Raw genomic sequence first — 24,432 nt, forward strand, 5'->3', positions numbered from 1 at the left:
GAGGATTATGGATCCCTGGACAGCAGCATTTCTGCCACAACTGGAAGTGCTACCGGAAGAGATTCCAGGCACACCTGGAGTGCTTCCGGGTGCTCATGTGGCACTAAAGATCATCATGAAGCACCTGGAGCACATCCAGGGTATTATAAAAGGGGCCGCCTCACTCCAGTAGACGAGCCAGAGTTGGGAGGAAGAAGACAGAGCTTGAGAGAGGAGGAATGACAGCGACAGACTTGTGAAAAGAAGGGACTGTGAGCATTTGTGGCTATTAATGCATTGTGTGGTGGTGATAATCAAAAGAAAAGAAATTAAAAGTGTGTGTTTTGGACATTTGGTGTCTATTTGTCTGTGTTCGGGGGCTGAAATTCCACAACAGGTATACACTGTTGGAGGATGTCTGTGGTTACAGATTCACAGTGGAGTGTGCTTTGATGGATCTTCAGTATCTTTGAAGTTTTCTTATTCCCTTCGTATTTCTTTAAAAATGTGTTTTGACTTTGACATTATTTGGCTTATTTTTCCTGATTTGTTGCACAGAAAATAACTTTCAGTTTCATAACAACAGGGGTAACGTACTGCCTTATCATTGCTGTGCTACCTAGACATTATACATTTGTTTAAAAATCCATCTGAAGCTCATGGAAGACTGTTAGAGGACAAGCAAGCAAAATAATCAGATATGACTATTTTAGGTTCAGAAATAGAATTCTATCCAAAAATGTCCCAGAAATGGGAGGCCAGGCTGGTATCAATGTGTTTGGGTGTGGGAGTGTAAAAAGGTGATGGAGAAACCCATCTCATTCTCTCCTGCATGACAGTTCTTTCCTGCCTACCCAAAAGGTTTAAACTAGATCCTGTAGAATCTATAATGCATTAGGAGAACAGAAATAGAGAAACTACAAGCAGTACCTGAAGTAACTTCCAATGTTCCGTATGATAGTTTGATTACTGAACAAGGAAAAACATTCACTGTAAATGGATATGAATCTAGGACAGTTAGCCACCATTGAAGGCACAAAATGGAATGGTAAACACTTTTAAAATATCTTAGTTCTTCTGATTGTAGTCATCATTCTGTCCCAAAGCACCTCTCTGAGAAAATGTGTTTTACACTATGGAACTCTCTGAAAATTCATTGTGGTTGTTTTGGCTACAATTACCCGTTGACAGGCTCTCACAAGTGCTGCAAAATCCTGGCTATCGGCTTGCCATATTCTGTGTCTAATATTGAATTTACTTCTGCCCATAGATTTTGAATATATTTTTGAAACTTTATTATTCTTTTGGTTATTCTGACCAGATACCTAGATATTGGCAAGTGCTTGATGTTTCCAGTTTATCACATATTTGAGTTTCTTGCATTAAGTTTTGTGACCTTGTAATACTCTGCATTACAGACTGTATTTGTGTACTTCATAGAGTGTCTTGTGATAGTATTTTTTGTGGAAGATGTTAAAATAAGTAAGATTTTACTGACGTCCATTCCATGGCTGGCTATTGTTGTACCCCTGTGCTGCTGGAATCAATTTCACTAAGGAGAAAGCTGAATAAGTGAGTGCTTAAATCATTCTTAAGTCTACCTATTTTTATCCTGGCCAGGATGTCAGAGAACAAGAGTTGTGTCCTGGAGACAACAATAACAAGGCAGGGATACTGAGATTCAAGTCCATCACATGGGACAGTCTCCCCTACCAGATCAGTTTAGTAGCCAATTATTGATTTTCATATTTCAAGCACTTTGTATTTGAGGGCAAGAAAGATTCAGCAGGTCCTTAGAAAGGTAATGAGAAAAAAAAATTACAAATAATTAAAATACCTTGGGTCAACAGCAGCAAATACACATCTGCTCCTTGAAGAAAGGTCTCTACCTGCGTAGATGGGAAATTGATGGGAAGGGACTGGAGTCTAAGAAATTGGTTGTTGTCCCATTGATAGAGCAAGCAGCTTTGACCAGAGCTCAACATCGATATTGCGAGGTATAAAATGTTTCCTCTGACAAACACTGACAGGCCTGTGACATTGACTAGTTTAAGATTTTGTAAGAAAACAAATGTTTTTCCATTCCAGCTGAATACCTGGGGTGAAAGACAAATAAAACAACAATAGATTAGCCATTGAAAATTTACAGGCTACATGTTTATGACGTTCACATAACTATGTATGTATTAATACGATGCATCAACTCATACTCTTTTTGCAGTTACATTTAGACTTAGTTAGATTTATAGATCAATGCAAAGAAAATGTGTATAGCCGACTAATGTACAGGTGATATTAAACAAAATAGCAAACAGAAAAAGAAGGCACTATGTAAGGATTCCTCATCTAGAGGTATTAATTGTTCTCAAAAAGCTGCACTCATGGCCAAAAGTGTTTTGTTTTGATTCAATTATCAATACTTATTATTAATAACAATTTTATATATATATATATATATATATATATATATATATATATATATATAATAATATATATATATAATAATATATATATATATATATATATATATATATATATATATATATATATATATATATATATATATATATATATATATAAATATATATATAATATAATATATATATTATAATATAATTAATAACAAGCCAGCTATACTTCCTTAAAAGACTGGCGTCCTTCAACATCTGCAATAAGATGCTGCAGATGTTCTATCAGATGGTTGTGGCGGAGGAGATCGTTCCTCCCCCAAACTATGCGACTCTCAGTTCCACCCGGGGGGGTAAACGTTAACATTATTCAAAGTTATTATCTGTTTTTACCTACATTGTTATTACTCTTTAATTTAATATTGTTTTTTTGTCAGTATGCTGTTGCTAGAGTATGTGAATTTCCCCTTGGGATTAATAGAGTATCTATCTATCTATCTATCTATCTATCTATCTATCTATCTATCTATCTATCTATCTATCTATCTATCTATCTATCTATCTATCTATCTATCTATCTATCTATCTATCTATCTATCTATCTATCTATCTATCTATCTATCTATCTATCTATCTAATTAAATTAACACTCCAAACATCAGCATCCTTACTGAAACCATCTGAACCAGTTTCACAATCTTACCATTACAAACTGCAGACTTCAGTAGGAAAGCAACTACCTCATTGGTGAAAACGTTATTTTCCTTGCAACTGACTAACAAACATTAACTGTCACAGAAATTATAAGAAGTTCTACCGTAAACAGAAAATTGAACTTTAATTGTGTTCATGAGTAAATAATTTGACAAATTTGTTTTAAATAACAAGACTAGAAACATCTTTAAGTGTTTTTGGCAACTGTGCAAAAGCACCCAACCTTCTAAACTACACATATTGGTAAATCACAAGCAGAATTATCCAGACCACTGTTTTAGGTGGAACACATTGAAATATGGAGAAACACTAAACCTTTAGTGTAGAGTCAGTCTCCTTTACACTCAGTGGACACCCCATTTTGACATCCAGTTTAGGCAGTCCCATCTCTATATATATAAAATCCAACGTATGTCTGTCTGTCTGTCTGTATGTTTGTCCTCTTTTCACGAGAGAACTACTTAATAGATTTAGATCAGGTTTTTTTCTCTAATTTGCTTGAACATTCTAATTGATTTTGTGACTTCTCTCATTGCACTAAGTATTATAGTTTGGTTTAGGCATCAATTTATTCACGTAAATCAGAGAGACAGGTTGCAGGCCGAGGGGAGGGGGAGACAGGACCTCAGGAGCAGGGAGTCCGGGTGAGGCCGTCCTCACTCACGCGCCAGCCTCCATTTGAGTCGTTCTACCTCTCATCATGTGTTGGAGCGTACCTCGCCTTCGCTTAGCTAACGATACCTGTTTGTTCAGCAGACATTATCATCTAGAGATTGTTAAAGAGTAATGTTTGACATTATTCAGAGAGAAGTCACAGCTACGGATGTTTTAGAGCAGAGGTCACTAACAGGCGGACCACGGTCCGGGTCCGGACCCAGAAGCTGTCTCATATGGACCCAGACTTACAGCCAAAACAGAAGGTTATGATTTAAAACCTTCTATTTTAGCCGGCACAGTTTTTGTAGTCTTTACGGTAATGTTTCAGTCGCTGAGGAAACCAATTGTATGTGCGTTAAGCCATTTCACGTGATACCACTCAGCCAATCAAGTCTGTGGATTCTAGGTGGAAGAAAGTGAGAGATACAGACGACTGCACTGGAAAAAGAAAAGATGGAGTGAGGTGGAGAAAGGGAAAGAAAAATAAGGAACAAATGGCACTCTCCAAAAAAAGGAAAGTGGACTGCGAAAATAGGGCATTTAATCCAGAATGGACAAACTCATTTCTGTTCATACTTCCCACTGGGAGCATTTAAAACTGTTTAATTGTTAAGATGTGTTGAGATTTATTATCTGTAAAATTGGTTGAGACTGTTGAGTCAAGATGTGAAACAGTAAAGGGGAAATTCAAACTTTTTCTCCATTTATTTTATTTTTCTGAAGTTAAGCACTTTATTTAAACATGCACAATTTTCACATTTTATTCATTTCGTCTTATTTTGAAATGCAGCCCTACTTTTATTTAGCAAATTTAAGAACATTATATACTGTGATGGAACATTATACAGTGTTATGTGACAATAAATATTGTCAAAAAGTTTTTGAATTGTACTGAACTCATTTGATTTGAAAGTCTGGTATTGATTACATGCAGATGCTGATACAACTACTAGGCTACTTAAATATATATGATACTAAATAGTTAGACAACATGATCTTCCAGACCATTGCTTCAAGAAATTTTCTCTAATTGGACCTCTTTAGATTTTAGTTGAATACCCCTGTTTTAGAGGGTACCTGCTCATTGGCAGAGATATTACGGCCACATGCTCTTCTCACCACAAAGAGGACACTCTCCCATCAGAGCTGAATATGATCAGATACAATGGCAATGTTTCATGTTGAAGCGTACCTACCTTCAGCTTGGCCAGAGATACCTTGCCAAAGTTTTACATTTTTGGCAAAGAAATCACAGCTACTGTATATACTTGCCCCTGATAGCAAAACCAAAAATATTATACTGTATATCAAGAGACCCTCAGATATGAAAGCTATCGATATAAATTAAAGTTTGTCCTGTTTCACTACTATGCGGGCGGAGCAACAGGGGACAGCTAGTTTATTAATATAAGGATACATTTTCTTTAATAATTTTCAAAGTTTTCAAAGATTGATTATTGTCTTACCAGTATACCAAAAAATGAATTAAAATCATGGCATTCCTAACCTAAACAACGATATATCCAAAAAAGTGTAAATTAACTTAAAGTAGTCTTCAAGTTTTAATGAAATTCAACTTTTTTATTATCTGTGTAGTCTCTGCATAAACATGTAGAGAATTACTGACAGGAATGAGTTTAGTCTTCACTCTTCACCCCACTTTTTGACCTGTAATTTTCTACTTGGCCCTCTTATCAGTGTTTGTTATTGTCTAACATAAATCAGGTAGCAGTAACATGAGCAAGGGAAAGAAAAATAAAAGACAGAGCATCACTGAAGCTTTTTACTTAAGCATTGTATCTCATATCTATAAGAAAGGTTGCAATCTAGTGTTTCAAAGTGTCATAGCTGGAAGGACTGGACAGCATCTCAGCCGGGAGGCCTTCATAATGGAAGGGCAGAGGGAGCCTGCCTTCTGGGGTCAGGTGTTTCTCCAGCACAATTGATAATAGCATCCCTCTCGTGGATCTCCCATGTACACACACAGAGGGCTGTATTAGAGCTGTTGTGCTGGTGGGTGGCCCAATTGAGTTTTTTGGGAGCCATCAGGGGGAGCTGCAGGGAGGAGGTTTCTTCATTTTAAGGAGGTTCTGTCTGACGCAGAGGTACTTTCTAGGTGGAGTGTGGTAGCACAGTAAGTTCTACCATGTCCGATATAAAGGAAGCCCCTCCACTTAATCTGTGCGGAGGACAAACAAAGCTCATTTGGAATTAGTGGAGGAGAAAAGAAAGAGAGAAAAGAATTCTATGGTTTGGAATAGTGAAACAGTGAAAATAAAAATATTCATTTTGAATGAGGCTTTTCTGTGCAATTGTGTCTGAGGTTTGGGGTGCTGTGTTACGCCCTACACATCACAAGAATTTAGCCCTTTTTGTGTTTTCTTTTTGTGCTTTATACCTAGGGTCTCACATACTATCTCCTGCACTTGTGTGCCTTGTGTTCAGACACATTGCTTGCTTTGTAAAAGCTTTAGGATTACAAATCTCAATAAAAACTAATTTTACACCTGCTTTTCATGCTTCTCCTCTTTCAGGTCTGCATCTCGACACAGGTTCATACTGTCAGCTGCATTTTACAGGGAATGCCAATACAGACCTGCGGCTCAACTTTTCCAGCCAGCATTAAGGGGATGTGCTGTGTAGGTGCCTGCTTCTGTTAGAGCAGAGAGCTGATGTTTGTCTGTCAATTACCAAAGTCATAATAACAGAAAAATATCCTTTTTCTGAACTTGATATTTTTACATTAAAAGTCTCAAAGAGACAAAGTAAATCATGGCAGCATTGGGATTACGAAAGGACCTTTATCCTCACAGCAGGCCACATTTTCGCAAGTCTATTCAGAGCAGCTGATAAACATACAAAGCCTGTGTTTGAGATGTGGTAGATTACCAAAACACAAAACCCACATTGACATGGAGAGATTGTGCTATCTGAATGCAGAAAGTGGGTGGGCCAGTAATCAAATGCATGTCCATGGAAATGGGAGTGAGTACCACTAACTGCTGTGCTCCAGTGCCACCAACAATATCAGAAATAAAATGGGATACAGATGGCTTGATAAATAGCAACTGATGGCACTCTTGGTATCTACAGAATGATTAATAACTGGCATACTAACACCAGTTAGTTCCAATATGTGTTCACCCACCTAATACCTTGGCTTCATACTTCACTAAGATTTATATCTTTTGGTGACCAGTGTTGAGTTAAGGGTTGAATTACTACTGTACAATAGGGTTAAGTATTGTTTTCTAGTATTAAAAAAAAAAACAATTGTGGTGAGTTTGACTGATTTTCTGTTTGGACTGTGATAATGTAATATAAAGATGCACATGTGTCTAAACATACTTTAGTAAATGAGAAAACTTTGATTTAGAAAATCATTTTATAAATGCAAAAAAATGCAACTTAATAGTAATTTCAAAGATGTTAATTTCATATATAATATCTTGATATTCCAGAAATTGCTCACCTGGCTGCCAATAATTAAATAATCATTGTTTTCTTGCACAAAATGCATTATGCAATTACTTTCTGACATGCTAAAATGCTGAATCTGCAAAGATAAAAAGCAAAAAAAAAAACAATTAAATGAAAACAGAGGCAAAAGGTGTGAATTAGTGTAAGCCACCCAAATATGGGATGTTCATGCAAAATGTAATGATTTACTTCAGGAGGTACTGTACATAATAAACAGGAATAAGTACATAATAAACAAGAATATGTAATAAACAATAAATTTATAAATGAAATTGAGTGTTTTAATTTACGATGCATCCGGAAAGTATTCACAGCGCATCACTTTTTCCACATTTTGTTATGTTACAGCCTTATTCCAAAATGGATTAAATTCATTTTTTTCCTCAGAATTCTACACACAACACCCCATAATGACAACGTGAAAAAAGTTTACTTAAGATTTTTGCAAATTTATTAAAAATAAAAAATTGAGAAAACACATGTACATAAGTATTCACAGCCTTTGCCATGAAGCTCAAAATTGAGCTCAGGTGCATCCTGCTTCCCCTGATCATCCTTGAGATGTTTCTGCAGCTTCATTGGAGTCCACCTGTGGTAAATTTAGCTGATTGGACATGATTTGGAAAGGCGCACACCTGTCTATATAAGGTCCCACAGCTGACAGTTCATGTCAGAGCACAAACCAAGCACAAGGTCTCAATGAGCACAGTGGCCTCCATCATCCGTAAGTGGAAGAAGTTCGAAACCACCAGGACTCTTCCTAGAGCTGGCCGGCCATCTAAACTGAGCGATCGGGGGAAAAGGGCCTTAGTCAGGGAGGTGACCAAGAACCCGATGCTCACTCTGTCAGAGCTCCAGAGGTCCTCTGTGAAGAGAGGAGAACCTTCCAGAAGGACAACCATCTCTGCAGCAATCCACCAATCAGGCCTGTATGGTAGAGTGGCCAGACGGAAGCCACTCCTTAGTAAAAGGCACATGGCAGCCCGCCTGGAGTTTGCCAAAAGGCACCTTTCTCAGACCATGGGAAAGAAAATTCTCTGGTCTGATGAGACAAAGATTGAACTCTTTGGTGTGAATGCCAGGCGTCACGTTTGGAGGAACCCAGGCACCGCTCATCACAAGGACAATACCATCCCCACAGTGAAGCATGGTGGTGGCAGCATCATGCTGTGGGGATGTTTTTCAGTGGCAGGGACTGAGAGACTAGTCAGGATAAAGGGAAAGATGACTGCAGCAATGTACTGAGACATCCTGGATGAAAACCTGCTCCAGAGCGCTCTTGACCTCAGACTGGGGCGACGGTTCATCTTTCAGCAGTACAACGACCCTAAGCACACAGCCAAGATATCAAAGGAGTGGCTTCAGGACAACTCTGTGAATGTCCTTGAGTGGCCCAGCCAGAGCCCAGACTTGAATCCAATTGAACATCTCTGGAGAGATCTTAAAATGGCTGTGCACTGATGCTTTCCATCCAACCTGATGGAGCTTGAGAGGTGCTGCAAAGAGGAATGGGCGAAACTGGCCAAGTATAGGTGTGCCAAGCTTGTGGCATCATATTCAAAAAGACTTGAGGCTGTAATTGCTGCCAAAGGTGCATCAACAAAGTATTGAGCAAAGGCTGTGAATACTTATGTACATGTAATTTCTCAGTTTTTTTTATTTTTAATAAATTTGCAAAAACCTCAAGTAAACTTTTTTCACGTTGTCATTATGGGGTGTTGTGTGTAGAATTCTGAGGAAAAAAATGAATTTAATCCATTTTGGAATAAGGCTGTAACATAACAAAATGTGGAAAAAGTGATGCGCTGTGAATACTTTCCGGATGCACTGTAAATTTAAATTTTTAAAGTCTAAATATTCTCAATTATAGTAAAATCAAAAATAATACTACAATCACTGACTCTGATATAGTTTAAAACAATACCCCACATGCTCATGCTTGAAATACAACAGTTTTAACTTTGTGGGAGCATCTCAGTGGGTTAGGACCACCAGCAAAGAATCAAATATCACAGAATCAAAAATATCATATGTGTGATTAACAACCTCAAAATAGCATAAAATGAGACTACAGTTGCCTATATTACTGATTCCCATTTCTGCAAATTCTCACTGCCCATTCTCTTGTAAGAGCAATCAGGTCTCTGCTCTCAGTACATGGAATCTACTGGCCAAGAGATCCTTCAATCTTCTCCCAGTCATCCATGGTACTCTCTCTCTTTCTTTCCCTCTTTATGTAGACGGTCAGGCATCCTGGGCACCTGCTGGACCCCCTGCTTGCTAGTGTCCTAGTGGCATGGCTCATTAATGTTCTGGTGTGGCACTACTTCTGTACTGACATATACTGTCCCTGCCACTGCATCCTCTCCTCCTTTGTTAGAGTATTGCTATAATATCTGAAATTCCTTCTGCCACTTATCACGATAATTAAAAAATGTAACTTTGATTTTGATACATCTTGTGTAATTTATCATATTCATTTCTGAAGTACTGATTATTCAAAAAACAAGACATTTTGCTTAGAAAGGTCATAAACAGAATGTCTATATTTAATGATACATTTCAGCAAAATTGCTAACAGTACCTATCACTTATTTTAAGGCTGATGTATTTTATGGAGATTTTAATATAAATATAAAGACACTAACATTTCAATAAAATTATCTTATAATTATCTTAAAATGATCCTTTTAATCAGATAAAGAATGTGTCTTCACCTTTTAGAATTTTACATTTTACAATTACATTCTTACCCCATCATAATTTTTACTTGAGAAAAAGGTGTTATCTTTCAAATAAATAATAGTAAATTACTACACATTGTGGAAATGTTTAAAATATATACAACTTTTATCAGATTTATATATGTACACATGCGCAAGAGAACATTTTTTGAAAAATCATTCAAGTACCAGAGTTAAATTCATATCAGGTGCAAGCCAGAAGAGACTGGTATTTTGTGGTTTTCGTGCATCCTGACCACCATGTGTGATCCCAATATATGCAGAACCATTAATTGAGAAACCTGTACAGCTTCTGGGATTCTGGATCTTCAGTGACTGGGAGAAAAAAAATAAATTAGTTTAAATGTATTTAATTAAATATGGCACAAAGACTAATATATTAAATATTTTGTGTAAACCATTCGTAATGTCAAATGCAGTTCTGCTTTTATTATCATTGCAAATCAAATAACAGATGGACATTAGGGTGGTCATTAGTTGATGTTTGTAGAATTATTTCTCCACAAGGGTTATTTTTGTCTAATTGTCTTATTAAAGTTTATTTTTACAGCTTGGTTACTTGTGACATTTTAGCCTGACCGTGGAACATTTAAAATGGTTACCTCATTCTGTACATTTTATTTGTATTGTTACTACTACTCTTGCATGGGATTCTTATCTGGCTAAGTTAATATAAAAAAGAGTGAAGCTCAGCTCAATTTTATTATTATCATTCATTCACATACATGATATATGATTGAATGAAATTTCGCTCCTTAACGTCCCTGGTGCATAGGCAAAATGACATATTATACATTTAACAAACACCATAATATTACCAAAACCACAGCAACAATACAATACAACAAAAGATGCACATCTATAAAGCTTGAACAATGCTCAATATTTATAAGTGCAGTGTGCAAAGTGGCAGTATATAATTGGAGGAATGTTATAGGGATATGGTACTGAGTGACATGTAGGAGTTCAAAAGTCTGACACCTTGGAGAAAGAAGGTGTTAAAGGTCCTGGCTGTGGTGGTTCTAATGCCACGGTATCTTCTACTTGATGGCAGGAGCTCAAACAATGTGTGTGATGGGTGAGAGACATCTTTCACAATGGCATAGGCAGACAGTGTGTCAGAAAGATATCCTGAATTGAGAAGAGGCCCCAATGATCCTGTTAGCGGTCCTCACTACACGCTGCAGTGTCTTGCTCTCATTGGCTTTACAGTTCCCAAACCACACATTGATACAGTTTGTCAAAATGTTCTCCACAGTTCCTCTTTAAATGGTGGTAAGAATGGGTTGTGGCAAGCTGATTCGCCTCTCTGTATCGTGTAATCGTCTCTGTAGAAAAAAGAAGTGTTGTTGTGCCTTCTTGACAACAGAGTTGGTGTTGATTGTCCAGGAGAGGCCATCAGAAATATACACCCCAAGAAATTTGTTCCTACTGACTCTCTCCACAGTAGATCCACTGATGTGCAGTGGTAAATAATCAGCTGATGTCCTTCTGAAGTCGACAGGCATCACATTTGTCTTATCAACATTTAGAGACAGATTATTTTCACCACACCACCTCCCCAGTTGTTCAACCTCCTCTCTGTAGGACATGTCATCTTCATTGCTGATGAGGCCCACTATAATTGTATCATCTGCAAACTTGACAATGACATTGGACTCAGACTGGGCAGTGCAGTCATGGGTGAGCTGCGTGAACAATACTAGGCTCAGCACGCAGCCTTGGGGGCACCTGTGCTCAACCTGATGATGCTAGATGTTCTGCTGCCAATGTGCACTGACTGGGGGCCTCAACACTATTATTGAGCATGTTAGGGTGTCAAGTATCAGTGCTATAGGCCCTTTGCTGAGATTTTATAATCCGCTAAGGCCTGAGTGCTCTGCCACATGCATTTATGATCTTTCGAGATACAGAAGTTGTTGTTTATCTTCTGTGCATATGGACTTTTAGCTTTCCTGATGGACTTGGAAAGTTCAGCCCGTGCGGATCTGAGAGCCACATCATCTCCTGATCTGAAGGCAGTATCTCTTGCTCTCAGCAGAGCGCTGACTTCTGCCTTCAGCCTTGGCTTCTGGTTGGTGCGTAAAATGATGGTTTCTTCAATAATGACATCCTCAATGCACTTTCTTATGTTTTCAGTCACAGAGTCAGTGTATTCCTCTAAGTTAATATGCTTATCATAGGTGGCTGTCTCCCTAAACATATTCCAGTCTGTACATTCAGAGCAGTCCTGTAATGCTGAGTTGTTTCTTTCAGGCCAGACTCTGATTGTTGTTTGTACTGACCTACATTGTTTCAGCAGTGACTTCGATGCAGGGAGCAGCACAACATAGAGGTGATCCGAGAATCCCAAATGGGGGCAGGATACAGCCTTGTGAGAGTAAAGGTCCAGCATATTCTCACCCCTTGTGGCTATGTTCAAATTCTGGTAAAACTTTGGTGCTACAATTTTTAAGCTGGCATCGTTTGAAATCGCCAGCAATGATAAAAAAGCTGTTGGGAAAGCTCACTGGTGATGTCATGCTGCTTGTACAGTGCCTCATTTGCATTCGTGTTGGGGAGATGTACATTACAACAACTATAATAGCAGTGAATTCTCTCAGTAGATAAAATGGCCGACCACTAAAAACTCCAGCTGCAGTGAGCAATAAGTCGCAACTCCCATAGCATTGACACATAAACACAGAGTCCCCTGCCATAAATCTTACCAGAGACAGTGATGTCTCTGTCCACACAAAATGATGTAAACCCTTGTAGATGAATAGCTGAGTCAGGGAAGTTGTAACCATGTCTCAGAGAAAATAAACCCACAACAATTCCTCTTCACGGACTGGGTGTTGAATTGAAGTCTCAGATAGTCCATTTTATTTTCCAGAGAACGTACATTGGCCAGTAGCACTGATGGGAGAGCTGGATGGCTAGGGTTGGCCTTCAGCCTACAGCAGACTCAGAACTGCTTACCTGTCACACTGCTTGCAGTGCCTCCTAGCCCTGAAATCTGAGTTACATGTCGCTGTGGTGGAACTTTGTCCATGTAGCAGTCCTAGGTTGTGTAGTCTCTCTGTTACCAGTGTAGGAATTATTGCAGTGTAGGTACCTCAATGTTTGTTCTTTAAGTCCAAAACATAAGAACATAGTACTAAGGTAGTGTTCCCAGAGTTCCAGTAGTAAGTGGAAGTTTCCAGAACATTCTAGTATTAAACAGGAGATTCAAGAACATTCTGGTAGTAAGAGTTTCTATGTTAGACCTTTTTAGAGTCTCAGCAGAAACAAAAGAAAAGATGGTGCAAAACCTGTTGTGGCAACCATTTCCAGACATTCCTTGACATCATAAGCCGACAGCATCCTTCTTTGATGTCCTTCAGTAAAAAGGCAAAGAAAGATCTCAGTTGTTTCGCAAGACACCACCAGAACAACAGACAGATGATCCGATCTTCATCTAATTTTGTGAACTGTCTGAACACATAATAGTAGTAACCACACAGGTAAAAGCGAAATAAGTCTCAGAAGTACAATGTTATACTAACAAAGGACAAGGAACAAACAACCAGTTTATTCTTCAACTGATCACAACCCCTTTGCAAGAAATTTCCAATTACCCATTGCAAGAATTTTCTAACTTCATCAAAGACAGTGTTAATGTTGCAGACCTACAAGTGTAGAACAGTTGTCTACTTTTCAGATCAGCTGACATAAAAATTGCCAAATGAAGTGACTGTTGCTTATTTTCATTAAAATGTTAAGTGTTTGTTTTAAATTTGATAAAGTACTAGCCTTGTGGAGATCTTGAATCTGTTTTTTTATTTTTGGACCACCCTAATGAATATTATTTCTATTTCTTCTTGGGCAGATCTCAGAATATGAAACTCAAAGATTTCATTCACAGACAAGGGAGAAATAGAAAAGGTAGAAATATAATTCAAAATATTAAGTGCTGCCTGACCTGTATGTGTCATGATTTGGAATTAACTTATGCTACCTTTGATTTTCTTGGATGATAAAAATATTCTATGTAGAAATTAATTTCTATGATGTCAAGGCAGCACGTTGAGATATTATAGAGGCATTTTTTTTTTTGAAAGCTGTATGTTAGGCACTTTAGTAAAACTTAACTTTATTCAAAAAAGGTAAGGTGCCTCATAAAAGAAAATAATTTCTTTAGCATTTCAATTTAAGATAATTTATGGTGCACCTGGTTCGAAGATGGCACAGCAGGCAAAGCTTTTTTATATAAAATGTGCAAAAACAAAATATATACTGTTGTGCAAAGTGTATTAGTTAACATGAAATGTTAAGCTTGGTGGATTATGATATAGAGATCAACTCAGTCCACCTCATCAGACACCATTTAAGGTAAGTCTAAATATTTTGTCATTATTTCTCTTTTTCTCAACTTTTTTGGAGATGGCTAAATGCTCTTCTTAGTTTCAGGTTTTATTTTGGTCTTTACTGAAAACTAACATTTTTATGTCTAGTTTTAATTTCAGCCTTCCTCCTGATGCTATCAGCCATTTAGGATTACTCTTAAGACAGTTTAAAAGTACCTTTAGTGTTTAAGCCAAAGCAATGGGAGTAGATTATGGTCAAGATTAGACAGAAGTATAGTCCCCTTCACACATCAACAATATTCAGCCAAAAAGTTTAATCACGGACAGTGTGGAGAAGTTTAGGAATCATTGAAATTCAACATTCCAAGACCATTAAGGCTTAATGGAGGGGAAGATCACATTACCACTATGGAGCCACGGGATCATACAGCTCTTGGTACTCAGGATAGAGTTTGTTTTTCTCTCCCTTTTGCTATTTAAGGAATTTATGTTTTTGTGCACATAAGATTCCTAGCTCCTAGTCAATGACGTTTACAACTTTCAAGAGATTCCAAAGTTTCACCTCTTATTGGCTTATTTTGAAACGAAAATGTTAAACATCAAAGAGATTCCCAAGTTTTCAAAAATGTTACAGTGTTCATTAGCTTAACCTCTTAAGTCTTTCACTTACAGATAATAATGTTGCAGATGAATATGATGGCTGAATGTTTTACTTTGTATCTCACAATTCCACTGTTTATTGTGTATTAAGATGCCATTCTTAACTAAAATTATACTTACCTGAATAGGTACAAACACCCCTTGCCATTTGTAAAGGATGGAATCCACACTTTCAAGCAGAAAACCATATAGACTGTCTCCCAAAGTAAAGGAACACCAACCAAAGAAAGAACGCCTTAACAAATTTTGATAGGCAGAAAAATATGGAATGTTTCCTCCTGGAAAAAAATTTTAAGTAATCAAAATTCATAATTATTATTATTCCTGAGTAAATAAATTCTGCAGTGAAGTAAGCTAAATAGATTTTTTCTTTTTTCAAATTCACGTAATGTGAGATGGCCAATATACTGTATGGTACAATAAATTGTTTAATTCGATACTGCACAACAGTTAAACAGAGAAAAAGAAAAACAATATTTTGGATACTTTTCTTAAAAAATACTCCTAATTACTGAGCATTTAAAGGAGTATATATGCTGGCACAAATGAGAGCACACATTTCTAATTGTTTTTGCAATGTATCTGCTGTGATTAAATGGTTTTAAATGAAAATTATTTAAATGTATACAGACTTGGACAAAAAAGTTGGCACCCTGGCATTTTATTTAAATAATCCTGACAAGTATTAAAATTAATAGGTCTTTTGTCATCTATGTTTGCAGTGGAACAAAACAAAACAGTTGTGAAATAACTCAGTTCTTCATTATTCTACAAAGACATTCCAAAATATTTGGGACAAAATTATTGGAACGCTTTATACGTTATCAAAAACAATGATCTTTCAAGTCCTTTAATGATTATCACAGTGTCTTAAATCTTCCTATGAAGTCAGTAGATGACTTGGGAGAGCATGGGCGGTGGTGAGGTCGCTGGAAAGGGGTGTGTGGTGCTCCTGATACTTTTGCAAAAGGATAAAGGTCCAAGTTTTTAGAGTCCCGGTGCTTCTTCTTTTGCTATATGTTTGCAAGACATGGACACTATCCAGTGACTTGAGACAAAGACTGGACTCCTTTGGTACTGTGTCTCTTCAGAGAATCTTTAGGTACCGCTGATTTGACTTTGTGCCGAATGAGCGGTTGCTCACGAAATCCTAAATAAGGCACATTACCTGTATTTTTGGTTGTCAGTTACGGCACTACAGTCATGCGGCACAATACCCCAAGGGTAATCCAGCTCACAGGATTCTCATTGTTGAGGATCTGAATGGCTGGCCTGGGCGAAGAGGACGTCCATGTAAAACCTGGCTGTGGCAGATGGAGGGTCATTTCCAGAGGGTGGGACTGGATTGTGTGTCTGCATGGGGGTGTCCTAACAAGGATACTGAGCTGTTTCATTGTGTGGTGGGTACAGCAATGTACTGTACCAGTTCATGCTCCCCAACCTGACCTGACCTGTCTTCAATCTTGTAATCACTCATTCAGACAGTTTACATGGAGAAAAGAACTCACTCAACTGTTTTGTGCCATACTAAACATGGTGACAAGACCATCTTCTAAGAGTTTGCTTTTAATGTGACTACTGTTGTCAATAATATCAAGGAAGTTAAAGTCCATGCAACCATAGCCAACATCCCTGGGTCTGGCTGTATGGCAAAAACTGACTAAAGATTCAACAGACTGTTTAATTGACAGAGAAAAAAAAACAAGCTCAAGGTGCAAAAATTTCAAGGAATCTGTCACTGTCTGGAAGAAAATGGCCTCCATGGTAGAAGACCTAGAAAAACAGAATTACACATAAGCACTAGAGTTTGCCACAATCCATGCTAAAAAGCCACAGCCCTTCTGAGAGAATATCCTTTGGTAAATCTGGTAAATCACACAAATTTTCTGTTCATAGTAAAATAAAAACAAAGCTTTCAAAGAAAATATTGATAGGGCTCAGTGATGTTTCGAGGTTACTTTAATAACTCCTTGACTCTGTTCAGGGCAAAATAAAATCAGATGACTATCAGGGTATTTTGGGTTGAAACGTACAGCTCAACATTATAAAGGTGTGTCTCACTTGCAGATCATATGTCCTCTAGCTGGATAAGGACCTGCAGAAGAATAAAGGAGAAGAAAACATTGGACTATTCTGAGGTGGATTGCAATGTGTCTTGATCTGAATCTCATCTCTCTATAACTGTGAAAAGAGGTTAGAATCACAGTTGGGAAAAGTGGCCAAGAAACCTGAGAAAACTGAAGACGAGTAGGCCAAATGACCAGTCAAGAAGTGTAGAGACCTCAATAAGAGCTATAGAAAGCTCTTGATGACATTTATTGTCTTCAAAGGCTGTGCTATGAAATAATAGGTTAAGGGTACCAATATAGTTGTCCATGCCATTTTCATTTATTTAATTATTTAAAATATGGATAGTCATACTGTAAATCAAAAGTAAAGTTTCTGTTCTATTTAATGCAATATAACGAATTGTGGATACTAAATACTTTTGTCATTTTCAGCTTAGTTCAGAGAAAACTGTGCAAGATTTAATTCCACTTAAAGATTTACATTTAGTAAACTTTCATCTATCCTCTCATATATCAGATACTTGTCCATCATAGAACATTTAAAGGTACACACTCACAGTGCCTCATACTGGGCCAATTAAGACTCAACTATCATGCCAGTATCAACATTTTTGCGTTATAACAGGAGACTTGAGTAAATCTTGAGAAAACCTATTAACACAAAGTAAGACTATGCAAAATCTTCACAGTGACTTGCATTTTTGTACTCTGGATTCTGGAGTCACTCGTTTCAGTGCATTACTGTGCCGAACTTACAGTTTCATTACAGCCTGCCGTTTTTTATATTTTCAAGATGTCACAAAAGATTTATTTTTCTTTAAAAGTATTAAATTATTCAGCAAATAAAAACAGCCATATTCTTAAATATTCACCAAAATCTGACATGACCGATCTCAAATCACAGCACAAAATTAATTCCTGCACTGCATAGTCATCACCTTCTAAGAGTATGGTGCTAAATTTACTTCCAGTTTTTGTGATTTTGAGCACAAGGCAATACATTTCTTATGGTGAATGCTCCAGCATGTGTGTGAAGTTTGCATGTTTCCAGTGTCAGTGCTGTTTTTCTTTTGTGTTGGTTTCTTCTCGGATGCCAACAGTATGTTGAGCTGCTTGATCCTTGCTTTTCTTCAATAAGAATATTATTTGTGTGTGAATATATTTCTTTGGGCTCAGCAAATTACTATAAATAATATAACTGTAAAAAAATTTCTGTTTTTATCAGTGTTGTCAGGCTTGGCTCTGGCATATACCCAAATCAGTTACTTATTCTGCCAGGTGTATATTGAATGTTTTGATGCGATATATTTTTTTTTAAATTGGATACTGTTGCTTTTCTATTGATGTCTCTTGTACTATGCTGCTGTATCATTTTTTGCTTTGTTATTGTACTACAGGCTAGCACAGTATCATATAGGCAATCATATAGAAAATAAATGAATAAAAAAAGACTGAATTTTATTTGCTTACCAAAGCCATAAGCAGTAACAGGCTGTGTTTCCCACTCTACAGTTACTGTTGTATCAAGGCCATTACTCCGTGATATGCCTAGATAGAGAGTTCGGTTTCCTTCTTCAATAATTACTGGGCTTGTCCTACAAAACACAGATTATAGTACAGATTATATTGCAAAACAGTGTCTCAAAGAGCATTAATGAAAAAAGTATGTTTATCTAAGAATAAAAATTTTCAAATATCATGCCTTATAAAGATTTTTATTTTCTAAATTGTTATTTTTATGATTTTATTGGTTTCTTGTGACGGGTGGCACACTGGTGCAGTGGTAGTGCTGCTGCCTCGCAGTTAGAAGACCTGGGTTCGCTTCCTGGGTCCTCCCTGCGTGGAGTTTGCATGTTCTCCCTGTGTCTGCGTGGGTTTCATCCGGGTGCTCCGGTTTCCTCCCACAGTCCAAAGACATGCAGGTTAGGTGGATTGGTGATTCTAAATTGGCCCTAGTGTGTGCTTGGTGTGTGGGTGTGTTTGTGTGTGTCCTGCGGTGGGTTGGCACCCTGCCCAGGATAGGTTCCTGGTTGGAAAATGGATGGATGGATGGTTTCTTGTGACCCAGAACTAGATAAACAGGTTATAAAAGCAGGGTAGAAAAAAATATAAATACATGATTGGTAACACTTTAGTTTAGGTACTGCAAAAATACATCTATTACACATTTACTCTTATGGAACAACTAGCTGTCCCCTGCGGCTCTGCCCACATAGTAGTGAAACAGGGCAGTGAGGAGGGCCCCTCCTGGCTCCCCACTCCTGAAGTCACGCTTCCCCCTCCCCTCTGTCTCGGATTAGCATGAATATATTACTCCTGCAAGCGAACTATGATTCTTGATGAGAGAAGTTGCAAAATCAACTGGAATGTTCGAGGAAGTTAGAGAAAAAAACCTGATCTAAATCTGTTAAGTAGATAGATAGATAGATAGATAGATAGATAGATAGATAGATAGATAGATAGATAGATAGATAGATAGATAGATAGATAGATAGATAGATAGATAGATAGATAGATAGATAGATAGATAGATAGATAGATAGATAGATACTTTATTAATCCTACGGGGAAATTCACATACTCCAGCAGCAGCATGCTGATACAAAAAACAATATTAAATTAAAGATTGATAACAATGCAGGTAAAAACAGACAATAACTTTTTATAATGTTAACGTTGGATTTTAAATTGTAAGATTTCCAAACTCTTTTAGGACTCCCCTCAATGGATGACACACCGAAGAGTGTCCCGAAGCGCGAACGCCGCGTCTATGGAAAACAGTCTATCAGTTGCTGAGGCAACCACAGGCTCTCAGCGCTGTAACAGCTCACCGCAAAAACAAATCCGAAAAGATTGCAGTGGTGCTATGAGCACCTGCAGTCGGTGGGTGATGCAAGGAACATTATAACTGCAGGGAACAGGATTACTTGGCCACTAACCTGACCATGACCTTGCCTGATTGCTGTGTCTGTATATAGGAGAGTGGCAGATCCCGCTACAATAAATAACTGTGCTGTTCCTGTTTCAAGCTGAATAAAAGCTGGTTTTGCTAAAGTACTGAGACTCACCCTCGCGTGTTAGGTGTGCAAGACAGGGATTCACACATCGTAATATATATAGAGGCTTCTTTTGGTGACAATACACATAGCATCAGTAAAGTAGTTATTCATCTGTGCAATATGGCCTACTAAAATAAGTTAAGTTTGGAATGATCTGAAGTGGCTTAAGTAAGACATATGTCATTTCATATTGCACACTTTTTTTAAGACTTGTGAAATCTTAATATTCATAAGTAATTTTACCAGCATATCAAATGTCACACTGCACAGAGATGAATAACCACTTTACTAAATATTTATAACCATAATTAAGAGTAAAAGAATCCCTTATTAATGTCTTGTTGCATAAGAGTAAATTAATAGATGTATTTTTGCAGTACTTAAACTAAAGTGTTGCCAATGACTGTATTGTATTATACTTGAATTAAGCTTTAAGTGTCAGTGTATTTGTTGAGGTACAGTGCACTTCTAGGCAACTGGTACACAACACTTACTTTCATGATTTCCATGTTTTCGTATGAACCACATTTAGGACATCCACTAATTTAAATCCAAATGTGCAGTGACTTAGATCTCTTACTAGTGCGGATGATTTGGAACACTCTTGAGCTGTCACTGATCCCAAATCAACAGATGGACCAAAGAAATATAAAAAGATGAGTTTTATTACGGATATAAATACAAGTGGGGTAGGGGGAGAGGGAGGTGTTAAGCTCAAGGCGGAATATAATATACAGAAACAAAGGAAAAAAGATTAAAAGACATCACTGTTTACTGAAGAATAAGAAGCTGGTAGATATGGTATGTAGCCATAAATGTTCATAATATCATTATTACATATTAATGCACTTAAAAAGGTTAAAATAGCTGATAAGCAAAAGTATTAAAATAAATCAATAGAAGTGATTAGTTAATAAAAGTTTGGCCTTCTGACTTATTTTGACATCAGACCTTCTCCTCTCAGAAGTCACTACTGTGAGCCTACACAAAAAGGTAGGAGCTAGAAGCTATCATCAAGATCTCTTCCTTAAAGTATGTTTGCCAATCTCTCTATTATAAAAAAAAATCCTGCAGAGAAACAGTAGAGCGATGAGACGTGATCTTCATGTTAAGATCACGGAAGACACTTAAAAGACCCATGAGACTAAAGAGATTGGCCACGGAGCGTCTCGCAGGGACCATAAACATGAGACTTTGTGCCAAGAGATTGACCCAGGAACGTCTCGCGATGAAGTAGAACATGAAATTCTTGCAAGACACGCCCTACTTACAACCAAATAAGAGCACGGGCAGCAACACACTCAGTCGTGTTTTGGCTTTGAGCACACACAGATCCAGGGCTCTCAGCGCGTATAAAGTATATAAGGACAATACATTATAAATGAAATGTAAACGACTAAGTGAAGAAGAAAGCAGCGAGGAGAAAAGAGACTCAAAAGCGTTGGAGAGACAAAAATGAAAAAGAATAATCTAGGTGCAAATTCAGAAAATAAGGAATGTAATTATCAGCCCGGAACAAGTGGAATTGAAAAAAAAGCACATCCAATCCGGACGTTGGAGCTATACACATGCAGAGCAGGTTAGAGATTATGAAAGAAATGGAATTCAAAAGGCTCAAAATTAAAGAATATGAAAGTAGGAAAAAAAGAAAGTAAAGATCGCAGTAGCACAAACAAATGGAAATTATTACTCGAAAAAGGGAAAATAATCACCACAGACCAGGTGTCTTTGAAACAAAAGCAGGATAAAGCGAGGTTAGAAATAAAAGACAGAGTAGAAAACAAAGAAAAACATCATAAAGCAGTTAAAAAACAAGGGGGCCAAACACATGCAGAGCAGATTAGAGATAATGAAAACTGAAATTCAAAAGACTCAAAAAAAATATAGGTGTGAAACAAAGAAAGTAAACATCGCATTAGCGCAAAGAAAGAGAAATTATTACTCGGAGAAATAACGAAAAGTCGAATAGAGATCGAATATATGGACATAGGTGATATGTCAGAAGTATGTAAATATTGTAAGGCTTTGAAGTTTAAGTCAAGAGAATTTCAAAAATGGAGTTTACCAAACATGCATTTATTGGTTACTTTGCAAAAAAAATTCTTAACTGCTGATGATGTAGATCGTTTTGTCTGTGCTGAAATTCCAAACAGAGGAACCTATCCTGAATTATTGTACAAAGTCATTAAACACATGTCTCACTGACCTCATTAAAAAGATTCAGCACATTGGGATTCGAGAGATTCCACATATTGTTTTTACAAAAGTTCGGAAATAAAAGTGAAACTAATGAAATAGCAACAATTCAAAGAAAAAAAAATCTTAAAAGCGTGTATCCGGAAAAACAAAAACGGGGGTTGGCGAGCGAAGCGAGCAGGGGGAAAAGCCCCCTAGTATATAAAAAAACAATCACACACACACATATATCTGCATGCATAAATGCTTTAGCAGGACTGTTAATTTCTTGTTAGTTGAATGGAAATGTGGGAGGAAAAAGTGATAATAAATGGATTACTCCCAATGCTTTCATTGTATCTTAATTTCTGTGGAGCAGATGCCTGCTGTTTATTCAAGATCTCTAAAATCAATGCCACATAAGATTGCTATGTCACAACTCCTTTTCACTATGCCTAAAATGTACTAATGAAATGGTATTTAAAGTGTTGAATGAAACTAGTTAAAACTAACTGCAATATAAAACTAATTGGAATATACCAGTAAACCACAGACCGCATGTACACTATTTGGTTTCCCAATCAGAGAGGTTGATGTATATTTTAATACACTGTATATGTTTTGTCACTTGACTAACCTGTTTATGGGAAATATCCTGAAGAGACCAAGGGGAGCCTGGTTCTGCAACACTGTTATGAAACTCTGAAGAACCATGCCCATCCTTGCTCCTCCTGTAGGGTCTGACAGAGTAATAATGAAAGTCTCATTCATCTCAGGCTCTTCATCCAAAATAGCAGAAATCTGTAAGGTCTAAACAAAATGAACTATTTAAATGATTTTATATAACTTGTAACAATACACACACACACACACACTATACAGTATACAGTATACAGTTTATAGATTAAATGTATAATGTGTGATTGTTATCAGTTGTCCGTTAGCAGACAAAATAATTATATTTAATTTTGTCTTCCTGAACAAGAAAGCAGATAGAGTGTAGCTTATTGCATACACCAAAAGAGAAAACAGAAAATTTAATACCATCACAGACACAAAATATTTTAAAGTAAACCTATGTTTTTGTAAATACATATTCAAAACAATTATTCAGAAAGTTCCTCTACAAAGTGAACTTTTTCTTTAAACATGTTAAAGGAAACATGACTAGAGTAACTGTAATATAAAAAGTAATGAGTCTGAAATTCTAGAACCTTAGAACCTTACTAAATCCACCTCTACATATGGGTAATAATTTATTAATAAACTCACTGAAAAGAAATCATAAATTGCGCGGAGACAGCGAAGTTCAGTTTTATACTTGTAAGCCATTTCATGTGTTTTATTACAAAATTGAGGTTGAGGTTAGGAGCCTGCACTGATACACACATAACAAAACACCTCTCAAACGTTTGAGTCCACTTTTTATCTAAACCTTTTATTACAACTTATTTGGAAAAATGTCAATCAGACTCAAAAAGACAATCCTGCAAATGTTTTAGATTAATTGTAGAAAAGGATAGAACTAATTTGACTAAATATATTTTTTCTGATAATTCAGGAGAAAACACTCCCCGCTCTTTAATACATTGCTCTACCTTGTACTGATGGTGATTAAAAAAGAAGTCAATACTGAAGGACAGCAAAATCAGAACTAGAGATGAGAAGAAAAGGATGTGAGCAATGATATTTGATGATATTTGCAAAAGTTTTATGTATGCTTAAAGCTATGTACTTGGACTGAATGATCTGCACAGAAGAAAAGCAAAGAACCCCAGATGATGGAAAACAAGAGATGGCAACACTGGACCATATGAGACTGGAGGGCATTTTAAAAACATCTTCCACTTGCTAAAGATGCTGTTTGTTAAAACGATTCCATAGTGTAGTTACTACTGTAGATTTTAATGTAGAAGGACCCATATTCTAGAATGAGTATGTTTTTATTTAAGGAAAAAGTTAGGGTTCAATGGCTTGCTGTCTTCAAAATTATTTCAATGTGCTACAGACCTTTATTCAAGCTTAAGCATGCACAATCCTTTCCAGAATTCTGTTTGATTGTACAACAACTTACTCATTTGTAAAATGCTGATGTAAGTTTTATTACATAATTAAAACATACAAAATTTGTTCCCATGTACTGTATATTTGTACTATGG

At 36.9% G+C, this 24,432-nt stretch overlaps 1 protein-coding gene across 1 annotated transcript in view; it reads right to left on the reverse strand.

The window, feature by feature from the left end:
• The window catches only part of adgrv1 (adhesion G protein-coupled receptor V1), a 697,787-nt gene that overhangs the window by 390,289 nt on the left and 283,066 nt on the right, over window positions 1–24,432 (reverse strand). The window contains exons 44-49 of the mRNA XM_051930189.1: window positions 22,911–23,083; window positions 18,510–18,634; window positions 15,091–15,248; window positions 10,151–10,297; window positions 7,231–7,314; window positions 1,817–2,075 (exon numbers count right to left, since the gene is read on the reverse strand). Of these exons, the coding sequence (XP_051786149.1) occupies window positions 1,817–2,075; window positions 7,231–7,314; window positions 10,151–10,297; window positions 15,091–15,248; window positions 18,510–18,634; window positions 22,911–23,083 (946 nt within the window). The remainder of the gene's footprint in view (window positions 1–1,816; window positions 2,076–7,230; window positions 7,315–10,150; window positions 10,298–15,090; window positions 15,249–18,509; window positions 18,635–22,910; window positions 23,084–24,432) is intronic.

This window comes from Erpetoichthys calabaricus, chromosome 7 (genome assembly GCF_900747795.2).
Source record: "Erpetoichthys calabaricus chromosome 7, fErpCal1.3, whole genome shotgun sequence".
Lineage (NCBI taxonomy): Eukaryota > Metazoa > Chordata > Cladistia > Polypteriformes > Polypteridae > Erpetoichthys > Erpetoichthys calabaricus.